Consider the following 22,317-nt stretch of genomic DNA (forward strand, 5'->3'; position numbering starts at 1 on the left):
GATTAGCAAAAAGAAAGAATGAAGCGCTAAACAACCCAGCAGGAAGATAACTTAGGCAGCTGAAGGCACGTGGGCTCATGAAGAGGCAGAGATTATGCAATGACTCTAGAGATCAAGCTGCCACTCATCAGAGCTAATGCAACTATTGCTGCTACTAAATGTCCAATATGCGGCAACAGAGACCAATGCTGACTGACCCCGCAGAATGGCATTATTCCTCGAACTCACTAACCAGCCCCTTGGTGGGAAGTTGATTATAACTGGACCCCCTCCCACCCTGGACATGACAGTGATACATCTTGACTTGAATCAACATATATTTTGGGTAAAGAACTGTCTTTTCTGCCTATAGGGCTTTGCCCAGCACCCTGTTCAAGAGCTTTCACAATATTTAACCTGTCAAGATGGGACGACTTCAAACTAAGGGATCCACGTTAGTGTAAAGGGTGTGTGGGGTTGGGCACATAACCAAGGCATTCACTGGCCCTATCATGTAAAACACCACCTAGCAGCCTGACAGAGGGAAGGCACAGGCACCAGCTTGGGACTGATCCCTTGCAAGGATGGGGCACCACTTTCAGGAGTCAATAAATATCATAAATCGATATAGTGTTTTGCCCCAATAGTTAGAATGAATAAATCCAGGAACTAAGGGATGAAATGAAGAGTGACCCTGCTTACCATCACTTCCAGTCACTTGCCCTAGACTCTGTGGATCTGCAGGTTCTAAATCCCAGGGTAGGGGTTGCTTCTATCAGGAAGACTCCCATTGAACTTTAGGCTGTGGATGCCACTGGGTTGCTTTGAGTTTCTTTGCCAAAGAGACCAGCAGGCAAGGGAAGGAGTTACCATCCTGGAGGGAATAATTGGCCCTGATGATCAGAAACATGTAGGGCAGCTATCACTCAATGTGGGCAGAAGAGAATACTTGTTGTCTGGATGATTTACGGGGGCATCTTTGGTACCGTCTTGCTCAATTTTGACAACAAGTGGACAAGTGCACAGTCGCATCCTATAAAAGACATGGAGACTGGGGTGCACAGATACAGGTACAGGTCACCACACCTAACAAGCCACTTAGACCGCGGAGAGTAAGGGGACTCTAGAATGGACAATAGAGAAGAAAGGTGATGAGTGTTAGTTGCAGCCCTGAAATGATGGGTAGTGGAGACTATAGTCCATGTGACTATAGTCTTGTAAAGTTTTCCTAGGGAGAGAGGCCAACCAGAATCTTGGACAAACTGTTCCCAGATGGTGTGAACCTATTACACAGAGCACGCGGACCCAAAAGGCACAACGGGTGCACTGTGGCGGGTCCTGTCATTGCAGTCCCGATTGCCCCTTCACGACCCAGGCCCTCAGTCCCTCAGCCACCGGGAGTGCTGGCTGCCGACTGCTCAGTGCCCAGTCTGCTTCCAGGAACTGGCTTTAGCTGAAGGAAGTTCTCTTGCCTTAAGTTAAATGCCTTCCCTGGGCAGCCGGCATCCAGTGACTGTTAGCTGGGGGAGTACAAAAGCCTGGGCTTCTTTGCCTATTTTGGGGGTATCTCTGAAAGGCTAACCCAGCTTCAGAGTTCCCTGTATGACTGGCTGAGCCCTTTGTTGCAGCTGGATGGCAATTCAACTTCTTCCACTGCCCAATGCTGCTGCCCTCATTCCTTCCCAGGATGTTGTCCCCAAGAGCACCCCCCAATAAAGGAAATTCCTTCGCCTAAATCTTCATCTCAGTCTGTTTCTGGGGAAACCCAATCCCAAAGAAGGGTATTTCGATAAACAAGTACCTCATGCCATTAGAAATCAATATGAAGGTGAATGAAGAGTTAAGCAGTGCAATAAAAGTTACTTGGATTCTAGTTATTTGTTAGGGCCTCGTGCGTTCTAATTGGTATTAGGAAAAAAATAATGCTTTGAGGCTGGTAAGTGGGGATTTATTTTATTAGTAGTAAAATGTCAGTAGTACACAAACATTCATTGCTGGAAGCCTACCTGATATACTAGCTAATGTTAATCAAATTAGAAACATTTTTGTACATGTGTAAGTTTAATAAACTGCAAAGGCTTCTTACCTCCCAAACATCAGGATGTTGGGTAATTTTAAATACATGAAAATCAGGAAGATTCTTTTGTAAATAGTCTGCCAGGATTTCAGCTTTAGCATAATATGGGTCATCTGCTCTACCTAAAAGAGTTCAAATCAGCAATGCCTTCTTTTGTCATACAGAAATTATCATGCAGTTTTAAGTATATGCTATATAATTAATCATGTAGTTACATTTTGTAACACAGTTATAGTATAAATTGCCGCCACATAAACTTTTGATTTTTACTATATTGGTAAAAAGGTCAGAATCTTAAGTAATAAAACGTGGAAAGGAAAAAAAAGACTATTCAATATTCACTCTCCTCCAGTACTATGTTAGATCTCACTTCCTCTAAGAGGCTTACATGCTACTAATTAAACATGAACTAATAGCAATGAACTATTCATTAGTAGCTATGAAAAGCAAAGTGTGAAGTGAGGAGTAGTGGTAGAATCACATGTGGATTTGATGTATGTGGCAGCAGTACTGGGAGGAGGAGAAGCTGAGGAAGAGAGGAGAGTCTGGGATAACTTCTACTTTCTGGCTTGAGTAGATGATCCTTAGCTTAGCAGAGAGAAATCACAGGTGATAAGTTCATTGCTAAGTGCAGTTGGAGGGATCTGTAGCACATCTAAGTGGATGTGAGCAGCAGGCAGCTGCATGTGTAAGTCTGAAGTGCAACCTCTATGTAAGGGCTTAAGATGTAGCCATCAGCACCCAGGAAGTTAAAGCCACCAATGTGCATGGGATTGACTGTCTGATTGGCAGGGACCACATGCAAAAGTCTCTCTATAGCATGCTTCCCCATCTACCATAATTACCAGTTCTTTGACCTCATGGAGACTTCTAAGTCATCAATCCCTCTCAACCTCCCCCTATCTATTAGCCTCTCTGTCTTGTTCAAATCCATCGTTCATGAATCCAAACCACTCTCTGGCTAATTTGCCCCACTGTGCTCTGGCAAATACACCTGATAAAAGCCCATCACTCTGGATGAACCAAATTACCTGTCTTTCCTAGGCCTACGTCCCACCTGCTAGATACCCTGGAGAAACATGGCAGAACCAAGCCTAGAGGTGCCATTACATTCATGGCCATCGGCCTCAGCTGGCCCTCAAATCCCTTACAGCATTCTCTTCTTTTCTCCACAACTGCTGTTCCAGGCTTTGTCCACTTCCTTCAAATCTCTTCCTTATCTCCAACATTTTTTCTGGACCATCAGAAAACAATAGATAACCTTGCTCTCTACAAAAACAAAGCCAAGTCATAGAACAAGGCATCAGTTGGGAAAGACCCCAATCTCGTGCCATCACAGGTACCAGCCCCTCTGCATTTGAATGCATCCTTTCCTTCTTTCTTCTATTCAATGCAAGAGGGACCCTAACTCCTGTTCGGGTCTCATCTTACCATGTATGCTCTGAATACTACCTTCTTCTGCCTTCAGAATGTTCATAGATTCTGCTCAGTTTCGTTCTAGAATCTTATCTCTGTTTCTAATGCAACTTTTTCTTCATATTTAAATATACTCATTATATTTGTTTCTCCTGTACTAAAAAACAAAAAGTCCATGCCCCCCATAACTATTGTCTTCCGCTTGACCTTTTCTATTAACACTTTCTTCTTTTTGTATTAATAAAAGAATTCTCTACACTTGCCATCCCCAGTTCTTTACTTCCATTTATTTCTCATCCCACAGCAATCTGGCTTTCCCCATCATTCTCTAGAACAGTGGCTCTCAACCTTCCTAATGCCACGACCCTTTAATACAGTTCCTCATGTTGTGGTGATCCCCAATTTCATTGTTACAAATTGAACATAATTAAAGCATAATGATTAATCACAAAAACAATATGTAGTTATATATGTGTTTTTCCGATGGTCTTAGATGACCCTGTGATAGGGTCGTTCGACCCCCAAAGGGGTCGCGACCCATAGGTTGAGAACCACTGCTCTAGAAGGTCACCAGGACCTCCATGTCACTAAATTCAATAAACATATTTTTAGTGACCTTTGTTGACCCTTGGCAGCATTTGGCCCACTGCCACTCTTGCTTGGGCATTCTCCAGGACTTCTTTCTACTTCTCTGGTCACTTCTCACTCTACACTGTAGGTTCTTATTCCTTTATCAATACATTAAAAGGTAAACATTATGCAAGGCTTCTTCTCTTCATATCCTGCACATTCTTCCTGGCCAATCTCCTCCACTCTTTTGGGTTCAAGGAGCAATCTTTATTTCCAATTCAGACCTATCTCCTTATTCAGTTTACCTATACCCTTCTGTATTCTTTCATCTCCTTCTTAATGTCCCATAGACACTCAGCAAATCTATGATGGATTTTGCTACCACTCCTCCACTAAATCTGCTCCTTCTCATATATTCTTTATGTCCATCTATCAAGTTATCTAAGAGTATCCAGAGTATTAAGCCTGTTCTTTTTCAATAACTCATCTACCAGAAGATGTGGTTGCAGCACTGCTTAGGAATAATTTTAACTCTTTCTTCTCCCTTACTTGCCTCTCTCCACCAAATTAGACAACTAATTCTATGGCTTCTGCCTTCTTAACATCTCTCCAATCTACTCACTTCTTTCCATTTCTGTTTCCTACCAGCCTAGGTCAAGCCAACATTATCACCTTACAAAACTATAGCAGCTGACTGAGCTCTTGGCATCCAGTCTTTCTCTTCCCACACTGCAGAGATAAAATGCAAATTTGATTATGTCCTTCCCTTCCAAAAACCTTCCATGTACTTCAGATAAAGTTTAAAATATTGAACACGGTTTACAAGAGTCTACATCACTAACTCTGGCCTTAGGCTATGATACTCTTTTCTTTGTTCCCTTTGCTCCAATCCCACTAAATCTATTTTAATTTTCTATTTATTGTATACTCTCAATCGCCATCAAGCTAGTTCTCCTCATTTCAACCCCACTTCCTACTACCCATGCCTTAACTGTTCTTTTCCTTCTTACCTCTTCTCTGCTGGTAGGTCCCTTTCAGGTCCCTGCTTAAAAGTCACTGCCTCTAGGAAGCTCCCTTGCCTGACTAAGTAAGGTCCTCTGCCAGGGCCACTGCTCCTATCAAACCCTGCCCTGCCACTGCCCCACGTGCAGCATTCTTTGTACATTTGTTTACCACTGTCTTTCCACCATACAGTCTGCCGGTGCTCAAAAATACCCTTCTGAATGAATAAAGAAACAAAGAAAATAGATTTTCAGGAAGATGGGAGGTGCCAGCTGTGTTAGTACATCAAAGAGGCCAAATAAGACAAGAACTGGACAGCTTCTCTCAAGTCATTGGTGATTCTGTGAGGGCCATTTCGGAAAGGAGGCAGATGTAGAAACCAGATTGAGTGGAAGGAGGACCTAGAAGTAGAAGAGCAGTCTACCCTTTTAAGAATCTTGTTGAGAAGAGAAGGAGGCAGGTACACTAGCATGTTGTGGCAAAAGACTCTTCAGTGCTTTTCTGGGTGCCAGTCATCACTTCCTATCCTTCCCCTCCATTGCTGACAAGGCGGCCTTCCTAAAATGCAGGCCCATTAAGGATACTCTCCTGCTAAGTTTTTCAGCGGCTCCCCACTGCTTTTAGGTACAGCTCAAACACCTTTGCTTGGTGCACTTGAAGATCTCCTTGCAGCTCCCCTTCTAGCTCCAGGTCCAGTCACTTCCTCCATATCCAGATGGTCCATTGGGCCATGAGACTCTTAGCCTCTTTGCCTTTATCTGGAATGGCCTCCCTATGTCAAACTTTCACACATCAGCTCCTGTAACAACCCCCAGAGCCCTGTGCACGTCTTCTTCATTGCATTGATCACACTGTGTCAAAATTACTTGTTCACATGCTTCTGTACACCATGAGACTGAACGTTTCTCAAAGGCAAGGACGTGCCCGCTCCCCCCACCCCCTCCCCCTATATGTCCAGTGTCCGACAGTGCTTTGCACAGTGGCACTGCCCCATCAACATCCTTGAGTGCCTGTATCAGAAAGCCTGGGGTGGTCCATATGGAGGCTGGAGTTGCTAAAGCAGAAGCCAGTTAAGATCACTGCCAAGCGGCTATAGGAAGCCAGCAGTTGTTGGTGTTTTCAGTGATCTGCGGGCTTACGCGGGGATCACTCACCCGCAAGCACGAATTTGGCCATGGTGAAGCTTTGGTCCCCGGACAGACACCGCGATTCCGCAGTTTCCTGGCAACCACGCTGCCAAGGACGCGGCGCAGGCGCATTCTGTAGCTGAACGCGGGGTCTGGCGCCCCGCAGGGAAGATTAGCTGTTGGGGTACACGATCATACGTAGCCTATAAAAGCTCTGCGATCTCTCCCATTCCCACCATTGAAGCTAAGAACACTAGTCATTTCCTTTGGTAGGTTTTCTTCTCTCTAGAGTCGGGCGAATCCTTCTCCAATCGCTGCGAGCGAACACTTTTGGCCCTCAGAAGGACCCGTCACATCTGTCAAATCTCGCGAGAGGAGCAGTTCGCGGGCGTGCGGTTCGGCTGTTCCCGAAGGCAGCCACGGGGTTCAGGGCTAAGGTGAGTGGAGGACGCGCACGGCGGGACAGTTGGCAGGGCTACACTCTAGATTTGCGGCTTTTCGAGACGGGTCTCAGGGGTTCCCCGGCACTGAGTGCAGGAGGGGGGTGAACCCGGGAGGCCGAGTTCCGCACGGACGGGCTGCTGTCGCTGGTTCTGAAACCCGGGAGCTGGCAGGTGTCTCCCCCTCCCGCACTCAGGCCACACGCGCGCATCACTTTAGCTTGCTGCTCTGTCTCCGGAGCCGTTCTCCTGGGTCCAGAGCCTTGTTCTGAATAGTCCAGGTTCTAACGCCTCTTGTTAACAAGTTATGGATCGGCGTTAAACCCTTACGTTTCTTTGAAGACATCTCCAAGGCAATGTAGAGGAAGCTTTGTGGGGACACTTTCCATCGGAAATCCACTTCATTTAAAAAAAACAACAACCTCAGTTGTGCAGAGTATAGTGCTTCCGAAGCAACCTGGCTCCTCCGAGACCGCACGTGTGTGGAGGTGGAGGAGGCACGTCTGGGTCAAAGAGCTTACCATTTTAGTGTAAATCTTTCACGTCTCCGCAGGTCTCCCTCCTCTTTAGTGTCTGTTGAATGCATGCCATTTGAGTAAGAGCTGTGCTTCCATTTTTATTCCCTTCCTAACCCCTTCCCCGCAGGAAAGCAGCGGCACGTGCTCTCTTCCGCGGACTGGAGCGATGTTGGTAACGGTGACATCCTGACAGCTTCGGGGAAGTGCTTCCGGGGAGAGCAAAATGAGTAACAGAGCAGGCTCCTTTCTGTGGAACCTCCGGCAGTTCAGTGCTTTATCTCCCACCAGCAGAACCGCGAGGCCGAACCCTTTGGGATTTTGCAGACCAGAAATTGTGTATTCAAACTGGAGCCCAAGAAACCATCCCTCCAACGGCTTTGCTGGTAAAACGCAGTCACCTATAAGATATCTCTTCCAGGATGCCTCGGTTTTTAAACCAGGAGATGATGTCTTTCAAACGAAGGGCACCAGCCCGGTAACCGCCCTTCTGGTCAACAGATTGTTCTGTCCTAGAAGGCTGTCCTTTGACTCAAAACAGTCTCCCGTCCCCGAGGATGGATTGAAGAAAATGCACTTTGATCACGAGGCCTCTGACGAAGATGTTCTCACCAGGGAGACAAAGCCCACCCCTGTCAACTTTAAGAAACTGTCGCAGGGTAATTCCCTGAGTGATGTGTTAGATGCATTTGCAAACGCACCTTCCTTTCCCAGTAGTAACTATTTCTCAGCCATGTGGGCGATTGCCAAAAGGATGTCCGATGACCAGAGACGCTTTGAAAAACAGCTCATGTTCAGCCACCCTGCATTTACCCAGCTGTGTGAACACATGATGAGAGAAGCCAAGATCATGTTCTGCGACCACCTGCTCTTCAGCCTCTATGCTATCGTGAGGCTCGGCATTCCTCAGAACACTCTGCTGGTTCAGACTCTGCTGAGGGTGGTTCAGGTATAATCAGAAGGAGTCTTAATCATCCTTTTACTCGGTTTGTAGATCTTGAATGAATGAAGGGAAACAGAGGGGTAGTCTTGGCGTATCTTGAAATAATGGAGGGAAATAGACTACCAGAGGAACGGTAAATAATGGAGGGAAATAGACTACCAGAGGAACGGTAAATAATGGAGGGAAATAGACTATCAGAGGAACGGTAGTTTCCTTTTTATTTGCGTCTGTATATATGATTTAGAGTCCTTAAACTAGCCAGGTCTGTCTTTCCTTTCGCTATGAAATTTATGAGAACTTGCCCCTTTTTTCCTCTTCAGAGTTGAATAATAATGATGAGTAAGATAAAATGAGGAGAGAGAAAAAATATGCAAGGAAGGTTGGGTAAAGGAAGGAAAACGGGTGTACCTACACCTCTTCCTTATATCATTGTATTCAGTCCTCTTGACAGCTTTGTAAAGTCGATGTTAACCTTAGTTTTGCTAATGAGGAAACAGACTTAGTGATGTCAAGCAAGTTGGCTAAAGTCACCCAGCTGGTGGATTCTTTTATGCAGTAGATATTGGGTGTCAGCTATGCATCAGTTACTGAACTTGTCTCTAGGGATATAAAGATACAGAAGACATGATTCCTACCCTTACAGTCTGGAGGGTATACGGCTATTTTGTGGGCAATCACAAAAATAACCAACATTCGAGTCCTATATTTACTGTGTTACAGGCATTGTACTGAGCACAAGGGGATTTAATTGTGAACAAAATAATGCCTACAAAGAACTTCCGGTGTAATGAAACAAAAGTATAGAGTCTTATGAGAGTATAATGGGCGTCCATTCTAGTCAGGAGAAGGCCTTCCTGATGGGAAGAGGAGATGCCGGAGAAGGATACAGGATTAGTGTTTGCGGCAGAGATATGTTTGAAAACAGTTGCTGCATGTAATCTTCAGTGTAGCCTTTTAAAATAGGTATTGCTACTCTCATCTTAACAATGAATAGGAAATTTAGGCTTGGAGCGGTTAAAACACTTCCCGAAAGTCATGAATCTGATAATATCACTACTAGTAGGTACTTGATCAATGTGTCCATAATGAATGAACAGACACCTACCTAGCCCATTGTAGAACTAGAATTCACGCTCAATCAGAGATGATGTCTAAGCTGAATCCAAGGAATACACAGCAGTTTGTGAGAGGTTGATAGTGAACGGGATGGTTTTTCAAGCAGAGAAGATTGCTTGTTCATCCCAGAGCAAAAGTTTACAAGTTTGGGAGCTGAAAGTAGTACAGAATGGCTGAAGTACAGAATTCTGGGGGGTGTGTTTGAGGGAGTGGGGAGGAAATTGTGACATACTTTCCTTCAGACACCTAGCCAAGTGGTCTTTCCTTTCACAGTAAATATTGAAATATTGATGGCATGTTGTAAATTGTTATGGAAACCCTCCCATGGTAATGGACCATTTTTTCCCCGGCCGCCTGTACTTCTTTCAGCCTAAGTTTCCTTGATGTGCTCTTGTAAGGTGTATAGATTAGTTATGATTAAACTGTAGAACACTAGGTAAGCTGTGTTACTATTCATTTTCCAAATTATGCCCACTGCCATTTCTGGCATCTACATTAGTACCAAACCCAAGGGACCTGAAAGAAGGATCTGGGGCCTGGGGCTCCCCTTGAGACCCAGATAATAGTGATGAAATGTGACAGGTGATGTGTATCAGAAGATTACCAACTGCAGTTCGTTTGCTACCCAGGAAAGGATACAGGGAAATTATAAGGCATAGGTTCTTTAGGGATGGTCAAATTGCCCTCTATACCGTAGTAGCTCTTATATTACAGCTCTTGTCTTCATGATGACCTCGAATCCTAGAAGGAGGTAAAAATAATGTTTGATAAAAGGTGTTTCAGAAGCAGAGTAATATAACCAATAATGGATTTTCAGTGACAATAGTAAATGTAAAGAAGTTTTGATGAATAAAAGAGTGTGAATTGGGTATTTGGAAAACTCACTATGGACGGCATTTTATTTCCTAAAGATGTTGTTTATTGAGGACTGACTCCGTGTGAATTATTGGTTTCAGAGTTAAACCTTAATTGAAAGCATCAGTTCAGTGGTTTTGCATGGGTACAATAGTCTACTATGGGCTCATCAACTGTAGTGTTTTTGTAATTATATTTCAATAGGAACGTATCAATGAGTGTGATGAGAAATGTCTTTCAGTTTTGTCAAGTATTTTAGAAGTAATGGAGCCATGCAAGAATGTGGATGTTCTTCGATCAGGATTGCGGTGAGAACTCTATACTTTCTTCATGTGGCAATCTTTGTTTTTTTAATATCTCAAATCAAAAACCAAGATGAAAGCTGAATTGCTTTTTATGTTTGTTTGGGGAAAACTTTGATGGTAGTTTTAATACCTTATTAAACTTAAAATTCTCACCATGGATCAGGTAAAGGTGGAAATTATGCTGTTAGGGTCCACAATAATGAAGGTTTGAGCAGCATTGAAATCTAAGTTTAACATATAATACTGATGTGGGCTGGCAGAGAATTGACAGGTATTCAGTTCATTATGGTTACTTGTGCACTGTGCGGAGGTTACGTGACACTGGCCTGGCTTGAAAAGGAGCTTGAGTTTTACAATTTATAAAATTGATGCAAGTGATATAATGTTATAAGCCAGTGAGAGTAATGCTTAATCCCTTTTTTCATTGACAGTGCCTTGGGGTATCTTACAATAATCTGATGTGATTTGTTCATTCATAAAGATAACAGAATAATTTGAGAGGGAACAGTGCTAAACTGGTCCTGGATCTTTCAGTAACTACTCCAGCGGTTCTCAACTTGTGGGTCGCGACCCTTTCACAGGGGTTGCCTAAGACCATGGAAAACACATATATAAGTACATACTGTTTTTGTGATTAATCACTATGCTTTAATTATGTTCAATCTGTAACAGTGAAATTGGGGGTCACCACAACACGAGGAACTGTATTAAAGGGTCGCGGCATCAGGAAGGTTGAGAACCACTGATCACTGTCTTTGGCAGGTAGATCATGTCTATTGGCTTCATATTTCTTGCCTTGAAGTAGGAACTGGACCAAATGACTTTTAAGATTTCTCTTCTGGTTTTAAGATTCTAGGTCTATGGTATTTATTCTGTTTGATTACAGAATACTAGTTGATCAACAAATTTGGAAAATAGAACGTGTCTTCACATTACAAGCTGTGATGAAAAGTATTGGAAAAGATGCCCCGATTTCTCTTAAAAAGAAACTGGAGGTAAAGACTGTCTGAATTTTTTCTAGTGGATGAGATTTTAAAAAATATTTCTTGTAATCTGCTGTCACTTCCTACAGTCAATTTTTGGGAGGACATTGTTTTGCTTTTGTGTTTAACTCTGTTAAAGTAAAAAGAAGTAAGTTTATATTTATCTGTATATATAAGTAGGTATATTAACTATATGTCTAATGAGTCATTTTGCTCAAACTTTATCCTTTTTATTTAAAAACATTTATTTTATCACAAATGATAAATTTAATCTTGTTTTTCTTTAGATGAAAGCTTTGAGGGAATTACACAGATTTTCTGTTTTGAATAGCCAGCGCATGTTTGAGGCACTAGCTGCCATGGATCACCGTTCTGATGTACTTCTGGATGAATGCAGTAAGATGGTCATAGGTAAGGGAAATTTTTCTTTCATGACTTTTAACCTCTGACCTACTGTTCTGGACTATATTTGTTTTGTTTGTTTTAAGAACTTTGCTATTACAAATAAAACATATCTGATGATATGGTTACATCTAAATTTTATTTTTGCCTGCAGTTTTGTTTGTTTTTACAAAATACAGTACTATATTTTTTAAACAGAAACCAAAATATAGCGTGTAGAGTCTCTTAGATCTTACATTACAAGCTGTGTGGTAATTTCTGTTTGTTTTTTTTAACTCATTCTTAAAGGAAGTATCAATGGATGTCCTTTGAAAATATTGATCAACATATTGCAGTCTTGCAGAGACCTCCGATACCGTAATTTATATCTTTTCAAGGGAATAGCAGATTATGTGGCTACAACTTTTGATGTCTGGAAGTTGAGACAAGTGAGTATGTTAATAGGTTAGAATAAGCCTCAGAAACAAATCCAAGAAGCATATTAATTCATTTAACATTCTAGGTATTTCTCTATCAGCTTTATAACAGTTAAGATACCAAAATATTCCAGTGATAAATTGACTTTTGAAAAATTAGCTGCTTATCATTTCTGTCTGGGAGTTACCTGTTAATGTACCACTCAATCGTTTGACTTTTTTTCTATCTGAAATAAAAATTATATTGTTCACTGTTTGCTCTTCTATTTGCCATTCAAAAGGTTGCATGGTGCTGAACCGGTTTGGCTCATTGGATAGAGCATCGGCCTGTGGACTGAGGGGTCCCAGGTTCGATTCCGGTCAAGGGCATGTACCTTGGTTGTGGGCACATCCCTACTGGGGGGCGTGCAGGAGGCAGCTGATGGATCTCTCTCATCGATGTTTCTAACTCTATCCCTCTCCCTTCTTCTCTGTAAAAATTCAATAAAATATATATATATATTTTTTAAAAAAAGGTTGCATGGTGCTTTGGATAATTAGGATTAATGCTCTCTTTTTCTTATATTTAGAATAATAAATCCACGTGATGTGACAGGCTTATGTTTTTTGAAGAATAAAATGCCATTACTTAATGATCATGTCTATGTTCTATTTATGGAATGTTTGCTTATTTCCTCCAGAATAAGGGCCTTTTAATTCAGGGGCTGTGTTAGTAATATAAACATGAATGAAAAAGCAGGTAAAAACTTTTTTTTTTTTGCAGTTAAACAGAGCAATAGGTTCAGTTTACTTTGGAGGGTAAGATAAATATTGAGTTTGCCATAGAAATTGATTTTAGAAAGAGAAGTACTGATCACGAGAAAGACCAAGAGGGAAAGGAGGAGTGAACTGGAAATGTTAATGTAATCATATTATTTCATCTCTGTTCTCATTTCTAGAAATTCAGATTGAATACAGAAATTTCTGAGTTATCTCTTATATGTTAGAATCTAGGAAGTGTCTAGGTTTGGAAGGAGAGCAGCTCAAAATTGAGTTGGACACTTGAAAAACTTCAGAAAAGGTATATATTTAAGTAGTTTTCAGGCCTGTTGTGAACAGCCTGTAGGATAGGACTTATTTTTAAATGAGATGGAAACCATTGTATACTCTGGTATTCTGCTTATATAAGAAGGTTGCTTATTAACTTAATGCCTGACTCAAAATTAACTGGAACAGATTTGTGAGGAAAAGATAATTGTTCCTTTTTAGGGAATATTCTCTTGATCAGGACAGTTCTATTACTGTTTAAATTTTTTGAGATTTAAAGAAATTACTACTAGCATACTGGAATTATTAAAGTGTTCTTCCTCAATTCACTCTTTTTTTAAGGTTCTTTTTGTCCTCATTTTATTTGAAAACCTTGCCTTTCGACACACTGATCTGATGGATTTATTTATGAAGAAAGTGGTGGATGAACGTAGCTTCCTGAACATGAAAAGCATTGTGTCTATTCTTCACGTGTACGCCTCTCTGAATCACCTCCACGGGGGCCCAGCCCGAGAGTATGTACTTGTCCTTTGTTACTGTTTTAAATGCCAAATACATGACTAGAATAGATGAATTAGGTAGGAAAGTGGTCGAAAATTTGGCTTAACACATTGTATGTTTGCATGTTGCACAGGAATCATTTTACTTATGTGCTGGCCTCTGGGAAAGAAGGTGTGTTACATCCAGAGTACCTTCCTGGGTCTGAAACCTGAGGGAGAAAGCATTTAACATTCAAACTGTGATTTCAGTCCCTTGGTTTCTTCTCCTCTTGGTTGGTCTGTACCGTCACCAGATTTGCATCTCTGATCATTTGTGTGTTCCTGAATCCAGACTCCTCTGGACTGCATGTGGTCACTGTAGGTCCCACAGGTGTCTCATGGTCAATTATTCTGCCAAGTCGGCTCATTCTTTTTGAGAGGATTGGAGAGGTGATTACCACTCAGGCTCCAGATGTAGTCATCTGCAGCCCTGTGATGACTTAAAGCCTTTCTTGCTGTAGACTGCAGTTCAGTCAGTTACCAGTTAATAAGTGCTGCCTCACTGGTGTCTCTGGTACCTGTTCCATTGTCCCCCCCCCCCCCCCCCCCGTTGTAACTCTCAAGTCCTACTTAGCCTGCCTCTGCCTCCCTCCCTCGCTCCCTCCCTCGCCCATCTGCTCCTTTCCACAGACCTCCCAGTTGATCTCACACATTTCCGTTTATATCCTCATGAGGGCATACTTGCTCCTGCTGAAAGAATCACTTCTCTGTGCTTTAGCCTCACTGGTGACTTACTATCGGCCCAATAACGTGCACCTTCAGGTCTCCATTTCTTTTCTCAGTTTCGCATGATCTTCCCTTTTCCTGTCTTTTCTGCGTGTTGACAGTCTCCTTGTCCCAGAGCTATCCGTCTGCTTTCCGTCCTGAGCACTGTCACAGTCCTTTGCAGGTTCTTCATGTTTGTCTTGCATAGTGATACATAGCTTTTGCCCTAAGAGTCAGACAGACCTGCTTCAAAGGGTTTGTGCCATTTATTAGCAGTGTCACCCGGGACAAGTGGCCTTCCCTAATTTTGACCTTTCCTCTCTTTGTGTTTAACTGTTTTGTTTTACTGGATGATAGGATTAGGCTTGGGTTTTTTGTTTGTTTGTTTGTTTTTTAACTCAGAATTATTGATAGCTAGAGAATATTAATTGTTTATAAAACAGCAGAGGTGTTCCAGGCCTTATGGACATACTCATGATAAAAATGTAGCATAATGGTTAAAAGGCTGTGGAGCCCGACAGCCTGTGTTCCAATGCTATCTCTGCTACTTCCTGGCTGTGTGTTCTTGGAGAAGTTACTCAACCTCTCTGAGCCTGTATGTTCATCTTTATTGTGAGAATAATAATAATATCAACCCTATAGCATCTTAATAGGAATTAAATGAGTTAAAGCCTATAAACCATTTATTTGCCCTATGCAAGACATAGTGGTAGCTAACATTTATTGAGCATATACATTGAGTGGCCAGATTATTATGACCACCCCATCAGTACAATGAAGTGAATTAGTTATGCAAATAATAATAATAATAAAACCTTGAGAGTATTTGCTTAGGAAGTTTTCAATATTCAGTATTTTTGGAAGTGTCAATGACGTACTAATGGGGTGGTCATAATAATCTGGCCACTCAGTGTATATTTATTATAAGATATCCACCTGAGCTGAAAGATATGTGAATACTTATTTCAAGCCTGATTTTCTTTCTTTTAAAAAATATATATTTTATTAATTTTTTTTACAGGGAGGAAGGGAGAGGGATAGAGAGTTAGAAACATTGATGAGAGAGAAACATCAATCAGCTGCCTCCACACCCCCTTACCGGGGATGTGCCTGCAGCCAAGGTACATGCCCTTGACCAGAATCAAACCTGGAACCCTTCAGTCCGCAGGCCGACGCTCTGTCCACTGAGCCAAACCAGTTAGGGCACAAGCCTGATTTTCTTCTTTCTTTGGACTCCTTAAAGCCATTGGCCCAGTGGCGTCTCCCTAGCTCTACCATGACCTTGTCTTCTCTTTATCTTTGAAAGCTGACTTTTCTTTGTTGCCCTGCAGGTTCCTGGACGCTATGGGCGCTGCTCTGACCGGTTATCTCCACCACATCTCTTCTGAGAACCTGCTGAACGCTGTGTGTTCGTTCTGCCTGATGAACCATTTTCCCTTGGCTCCCATTCACCAGCTTCTCCAGAAGGACGTCATCCATGAGCTGCTGATGTCAGGTGGGGTGTCAGTGCCCAGTGGGGACTGAACTGCGGCAGTTCTACAGCTGCCTGTGACTGAGTGGGGTCGCCGCAGGCTCAGGTTAGAATGTGCAGAGCAGAGGCTGCTGAGGAAAGGACCGGCAGTGGTGAAGTCAGAGGTTGTGTAGAAGGCAAGAATGAGAAACACATCATCGTGCCTCTATTGGCACTTTGTGCAGCTATACAAAGGTTCACGTTGTTCTTTATGTCTTGAGCAGAGGTGTGTGTACGTCCTCACCCTTTTGTGTCACCTCTGAAGCCAAATTAGTCAACTCTTGCAGCTCTGAACACCTTGTCTTTCATGGCCGGTAATCAAGAAACCAAATAGTTACCAAAGCAGTGAATTTATTTACTCTAGGAGCCAAATTAATTGTTGACTTTTGGTCTTTAATATGGAACACAGAAAAGCAATATCAGGTGTCTGAGGATAGAGAAGTTTACATTCTTCTAAAAGCAACGTTATAAAATTGCAGCATTGAATTGAGAAGGAGGAACACCGTGTTTAGATTTTTCAAGCAACTTAATGTGCAGGGAACAGCCTGGAACTCAGGAGACTGGATCCTCGTGTCAGCTTTGCCTTAGTTAATCATGAAGTGTCTTAGCATTTGCTCATCTCCTTAATGAAGAGTTTAGACTAAATCACCTTGAAAGAGATTTTAAACCTTAAAACATTATGAAATGCAGGGTATTGATCTGGACACTGTGGGACTAGGGAGCATAGATTCCTCCTGATACGAAACAGATCAAAGAAATGTGGGTGCATTAATATGGGTTCTTAATTGTGGCATTAATATTTTTTCTTACATACATGTTTTCTATCTTCTTTTAGATAAGAAGGAGAGGAATGTTTTCAAGCTTCAGATTTTGGCTGCCTGTCTGAAACTTGATGATGTTCCTTGTCACAAGGCCGTAGACTTAGTACTGCCATCGCTGCCACCTGCACCATTGTATTCAAATGCAAAGGTGGCCGAGGTGCTGAGCAGCCTCCTGGGAGAAGGGTACTTCTTGGAAAATGTACAGTTGCCACATAATCATCATATCGGTATGGGACTTGATATGATTTACATCTGCTTCATTATGTTTATTTTCCATTCTGTCTCTCTTTTTAAAAATATGTTTTTATTGATTTTTTAGAGAGAGAGGAAGGGTGAGGGATAGAGAAATAGAAACATCAATGAGAGAACATTGATCGACTGCCTCCTGCATACCCCCTACTGGAGATTGAGCTTGTAACCCGGGCATGTGCTATGACTGGGAATCAAACCAGTGACCTCTTGGTTCATGGGTCAAAGCACAACCACTGAGCCACACCAGCTGGCCTGTTTTCCTTCCTTTCTAACTAGGAGTTGACCATGGCATTTTACTGTAGTGCGGCGCTGGCTCTGGAGCTGGACGCCTGGGTTGGGTTTCTCACTTTGCTTCTCACTGGTGCTGTGACTTCAGGCATTACCAGTCTCCCTTTCCCACTGTGTAAAATGCCAACAATAATCTGCTCACTTCTTAGGATTCCAGTGATGAGTGAATGAGATTGCCCTTGTAAAGCTCAGACCAGTGTCTGGCACATGGTAAGCTCAATATATAGGGTGTCCCCCAAAAATGTATACACACACTTTGAATAATAATCAAGGCAGTTTTATTAAAATACATTTCATTTTCAAAATTGAGCTATCAGCTGTTAAAGTATCATCACATTTTTTGGGAACACCCTATATTTTAGCTGCTGCCTTTATCATCGTTGGTAGTAGTAAGGTACATTTTGAAACAAAAATCACTTTGAGCAATGTTTGAAAAATTATCAATTCTTTTCTTTCAGATTTTGAAATCAGAATGGATTCTAACAGGAGCGAAGTACTTCCACTTTCTGATGCGAATGTAGTAACTTCTGCTACAGATATCCAAAGGTTGCTTACATCTGTTCATATGCCCAGCTTTATGATTTTAAATCTTAATTCTCAAAGACTCCCTGTTAAATATTAGTAGCAATCCTGAGACCTTATATTTGTATGGAGCTTGTAATGCACCAAGAGACTTCTCAACTGCGAATCTCTCAGGTCGTAAGTGTGGGCACTGCAGCCTTCAGCTGTGCACTGGAGTTGGGCCATTTAATGAAATAGGCAGTTTTTAAAAATTAAGTTTTAAAGCTAAACAGTTCAAGAAAACAGTGTTAATGTGATTGAAACTATCAGTGCAGTGTTGCTGGGGTCCAGCCCCAGCAGGTCCAGGGGTCCCCAAAGGTGTGGACGGAGTCGGCGAAGAAGGAATGACACGGAGACAGCGTTCAGTTGATCAGCAGCCTAGCCAGGATCTCTAGCCAAGTTCTGGTCAGGATCTCCAGCGAAGTTCTGGTTAGGATCTCCAGCCAGGTTCTGTGTCCATGTTCTCTTGCTAGGTTCTCCAGCCAGGTTCTCTAGGTTCTCCAGCCAGGTTCTGTAGCCATGTTCCCTCGCTAGGTTCTCCAGCCAGGTTCTGTCCAGGTTCTCCAGCCAGGTTCAGTCCCCAGGTTCTAGTCAGGTTCTCTTGCCATGTTCTATCCAGGTTCTGTAGCCAGGTTCTGTCTCTAGGTTCTCTAGCCAGGTTCTCTCGCTAGGTTCTGTCTCTAGGTTCTTTGGCCAGTTTCTGTCCAGGATCTTTTGCCATGTTCTGTCTCTAGGTTCTGTGTAGGTTCTGTCTCTAGGTTCTGTCTCCAGTTTCTGTCCAGGGTCTTTTGCTATGTTCTCTCCAGCGAAGTTCTTCTGTCTCTAGGTTCTGTGTAGGTTCTGTGTCTAGGTTCTATGTCTAGGTTCTGTCTTCTAAGTTCTGTCTCTTGTTGTCTTGTTACATCTGTATTTATACCAGTTGATTCAATCCTATCAATCTCTATTCCAAAGGTTAGGGCGTTTCTTATCTCCATTCCAGGGAGTAAAGATTATGTAGCTTAAGCATGATTGTTCGTAGTTAAAGTGATTAACTACCCGCCTGGCACTTAGTTAAGGGGTTTTATTCCCTCCCTAACTTCAGGGGAAAATCCCTACCTGGGGAAACAACCTTTCTCAGAGAGGTGACCTTGGTTAAAACACATAGTGCCAAGAAGGTGAGCAAACATATTAAGAACAGTATGCCATATATGCCAGGTCCCTTGAAACAGCAAGGATGGACCGGCTCCCGGCACAGTGTGAACTTTTGACAAGATAATGCAATAGTGATTAAAAAGAATTAAGGCCTCTAAAAAATCAAATACCCACTGAATATTTTGTTCTACCATGAAGACCTCTATAAAGGTAGAGAAACTAGCTTCTTAATTAAGCTGTTGTACGTGGGTCAGATCATATCGGAGTTAATCCTAAGTTGTTTCCTTGACCCACACGCTACCAATAGGTGTCTCTGGGAGAAACGTGATGCTATACCCTGAGAGGCTGTCCTACCTTTTCAGTAGATGATGAGATGGTGTTGCACACGCCCTTGCTCAGTCAGCCTTTGTGGAAAGGTCTGCTGGGCTCTGTGGGGCACACAAACATGAGTCAGACATGGATTCCGACCCCACGGAACTTATATCCCATATTGCTTTGTGGGACATGCTCGTAAGTATGGTAGGAAGAGGTCCAGAAAAACATTTGTAAGGATTCAAGCTCTCATCGCCCATCCCTCTCCATTCACATACAACCTTTCACTCATTTCTGCACCCGTGTAGCTTTTTCCTTGGGCATCTTTTTCAGCTGCTGTCTTCCCTATGCATGTTGCCCACCTCCTCTCAACCAAAGACTTTCTCTCTGATCTTGTTAGAAAGTTATTTTTCTTTTTTAAGTATTCTATTGTTCTGCATAACATTATAACATAGTAGCTCTCAGCCTAAGGTATGAGAAGAATTGAGGAATTTGAGCATTCCTTTAAAAATATAATTTTTTTTTTCTGATTTGTTATGTCAACAGCCAGAAGACAGTAGGAATACGAATGTCTTTTCCCCAAAGGCCAAGAGCAATAAAAAAATCAAATTCCACGTTCCTCATTTTTGTTACACACGCGGATTTTATCTTTTTAACAGTCTTGACTTTCTTTTAGTTTTTTCTTCTTTGTATTTGGCCTCCCCATTCTGGTTTTTAAATTCTCGGAGGCACTCTGTACTAGAAGAGCTTTACCATTGGGTATTATCTACATCAGTACTTCAGTAGCGAAAATAATTATCTGTAGGTCAGAGATTAGCCTTAAAATGGGTGCTTTCATATTTGAAATTTTCCCTTATCAGGAATGTAGCCACCCTTAAAGATGATTGAGGAGTAACTTTAAAACATTTTTACAAGCTTTTGGTTGTTAATGTAGCCTTCATATAGTGGATTATGTACAGAGGCCAATTAACTAGGAAGTGGCGGACTGAGACAGTAGGGAATGGTGAGGGTCTGTGGAGAGCTCAGCTTTGAAATCTCCAAATACAGCAGGATTGTGACTGGTCATCTCATTAGTGAGTATTCTCATATTGTTTATTTTCATTTTCAGAGTGGCTGTACTGTGTGTTCCTAGATCTACTTACTGTTTGGATTTAACCCACCCTAGAGGATTCCTTGCTATGAAAATGCGTCATTTGAAAGTAATGGGTTTTCATGTGATCTTGGTAAGAAAAAAACTCAGGTGATGTGTTCTTTAGTTACTGATGTCCATTCTGCCAGGAGTGTTGTCGTTGAAGTTGGTTACTAGGATTCTGGAGGAATTGTCAACAGCACAGAAATAAGTGTTTTAATGATTGGTTTGGCTTCTCCTTGGGTGATTACTATCATTTACTAGGGGTTTTATAAGTGCTGCATTTGGTAAACTTTACTCCTTTTTGTTAAGGTTTTGTTTTCATGGGCCAGTGTGAGGCTGTTGTAGGATGTTTATCACCGTAAAAGCTGGATGGTTATAAGGGATGGCTCTTCTTCCCTCTTGTGCTTCATTTTGGTTCTGAGTACCACAGCTTTTCTTGAACAGCCTCTCCAGATGTATGGAGCAAGAACTTGATGAATGAATATATATTTATGTTAACGTTGGGATCTATCTAAATGCCACTCATTGGTCCTGCACACAATATGAAATGCAAACATTCTAATATTCATTATGATAGTTAAGTATCTAAAAGTGGATACTGAGGTTAAGATGGCCCCTTCTCTTAGTGGGCTAATATTTAAGACTTTTTTTTTCATATTGGCTATTTTATATATTCTAGGGAAGAGTGTCCCTAGAAGGGAATTTTTGCACCCTTTAGACGACCTTTAAAGTTTTTATAATTTTCAGCTTAGCACTTTCTTCAACCCTAGCACAGTCTTACTAAGCCTTTAAGATGTAAGTATAAGATAACATTTGTTTTTAAAAAGCAGTTGGCTTGATGTTACTTTAATATGTTTGGATGAAGACAGTAGCTTTTATTTTACGCGGCATCATTTTCTTGCAAACCGATTATTTTCCTCTTTCTTTGTAAGGTCAACAATTGGGAAATGGAGAAACTAGAGATGAAGGAGGCGGTCACATTTTTGAAGTCTCAAATCTATTTAACTGAAAATCCTCCTACTGCTGATGTTAATTTTCAGAGCACATGTTAAAGTAAAAAACAACCTTTCCGTATTAGGAGACAGACATAAATTTGTAAAATAACTTTAATAAAGACTACAATTCAACTATCAATGGCATTGATTTGACTGCTTACAATAACAAAAGTTCCTTCAGTTCACTGTAATAATTAATTTTAAGAATAGAAGAAATGTTACTGGTATTTTAGGAAATGCTGAGAAAATTCCAGAAGGGTAATTTTTCCAACCATAACTATTCCCTCTAGTGCCCAGACATTGGACAGTTTCATGAGGTGTATGTTTTACTGTTTCTCAGTGGCTTTGATGAACTGAAAACTGGTCTCTTGGTTGTGACGGGTTGCAGGTAAGTTGGTGTGGGCAGTCCTTGTGTTTGGATCTGCTTACTTACACTCTTATAACAGCTGTCTGAGGGCTCAGACCTTGACCACATGTCAAGCATTGGCCACCAGGTTCTCGGTAGACGGTAAGAATGAATGAGGCAACAGATTACAAATGGGTGAGGACTGGGCAACTGCATTTGTCACATTCTAGGTGGAGGTGGTTTGTGGGCCATACTAAGAAAAACAGATGAGATAACAGAGAGGTCAGGGAGTCCAAGTTTATTAAAATGGATAGGCTGTGGGTGATAAGCCCTTAACTCTTGCCATTATTGAGGCCATTCCTTTCTCTTTCTCCCTCTTTCCCCTTCCCACTACTTTGTAAAGTCTTTTAAATTATATATATACTAGAGGCCCAGTGCATAAAATTCATGCCCTGGAAGGGGGGAGGGAAGTCCCTCATCCCGGCCTGCCCCCTCTCAGAGTCTGGGAGCCCTCAGGTGGGAGGCAACCCAGCAATCAGGAAGGCGACGCCCC

The 22,317-nt window shown here is 42.0% G+C and overlaps 2 protein-coding genes across 3 annotated transcripts in view; one reads left to right on the forward strand and one right to left on the reverse strand.

Moving 5' to 3' along the window:
• Nucleotides 1-6,519, reverse strand: part of MDH1B (malate dehydrogenase 1B) — a 22,176-nt gene extending 15,657 nt beyond the window's left edge. The window contains exon 1 of one of the 2 annotated variants that reach the window (XM_081096379.1): nt 2,066-2,173. Coding sequence is in view for 1 of the 2 variants with exons in the window: in XM_081096378.1 (XP_080952504.1) it covers nt 6,199-6,303 (105 nt within the window). In the remaining variant the exon portion in view is untranslated. Of the gene's footprint in view, nt 1-2,065; nt 2,174-6,198 lie in introns of those variants that run through there. The other variant, XM_081096378.1, reaches the window with a different exon arrangement.
• FASTKD2 (FAST kinase domains 2) lies at nt 6,483-21,557 on the forward strand. The gene is made up of 12 exons (XM_081096377.1): nt 6,483-6,608; nt 7,257-8,075; nt 10,245-10,348; nt 11,232-11,340; nt 11,616-11,739; nt 12,019-12,158; nt 13,515-13,687; nt 15,748-15,911; nt 16,762-16,974; nt 17,746-17,833; nt 20,400-20,514; nt 21,356-21,557. Exons 2-12 carry the CDS (start codon nt 7,353-7,355, stop codon nt 21,473-21,475), a joined length of 2,073 nt encoding a protein of 690 aa, XP_080952503.1. The 5' UTR covers nt 6,483-6,608; nt 7,257-7,352; the 3' UTR covers nt 21,476-21,557.
• Nucleotides 21,558-22,317: the final 760 nt, after the last annotated feature.

This window comes from Myotis nattereri, assembly GCF_964212035.1.
Source record: "Myotis nattereri genome assembly, chromosome: 7".
In the NCBI taxonomy this organism is placed as follows: Eukaryota; Metazoa; Chordata; class Mammalia; order Chiroptera; family Vespertilionidae; genus Myotis; species Myotis nattereri.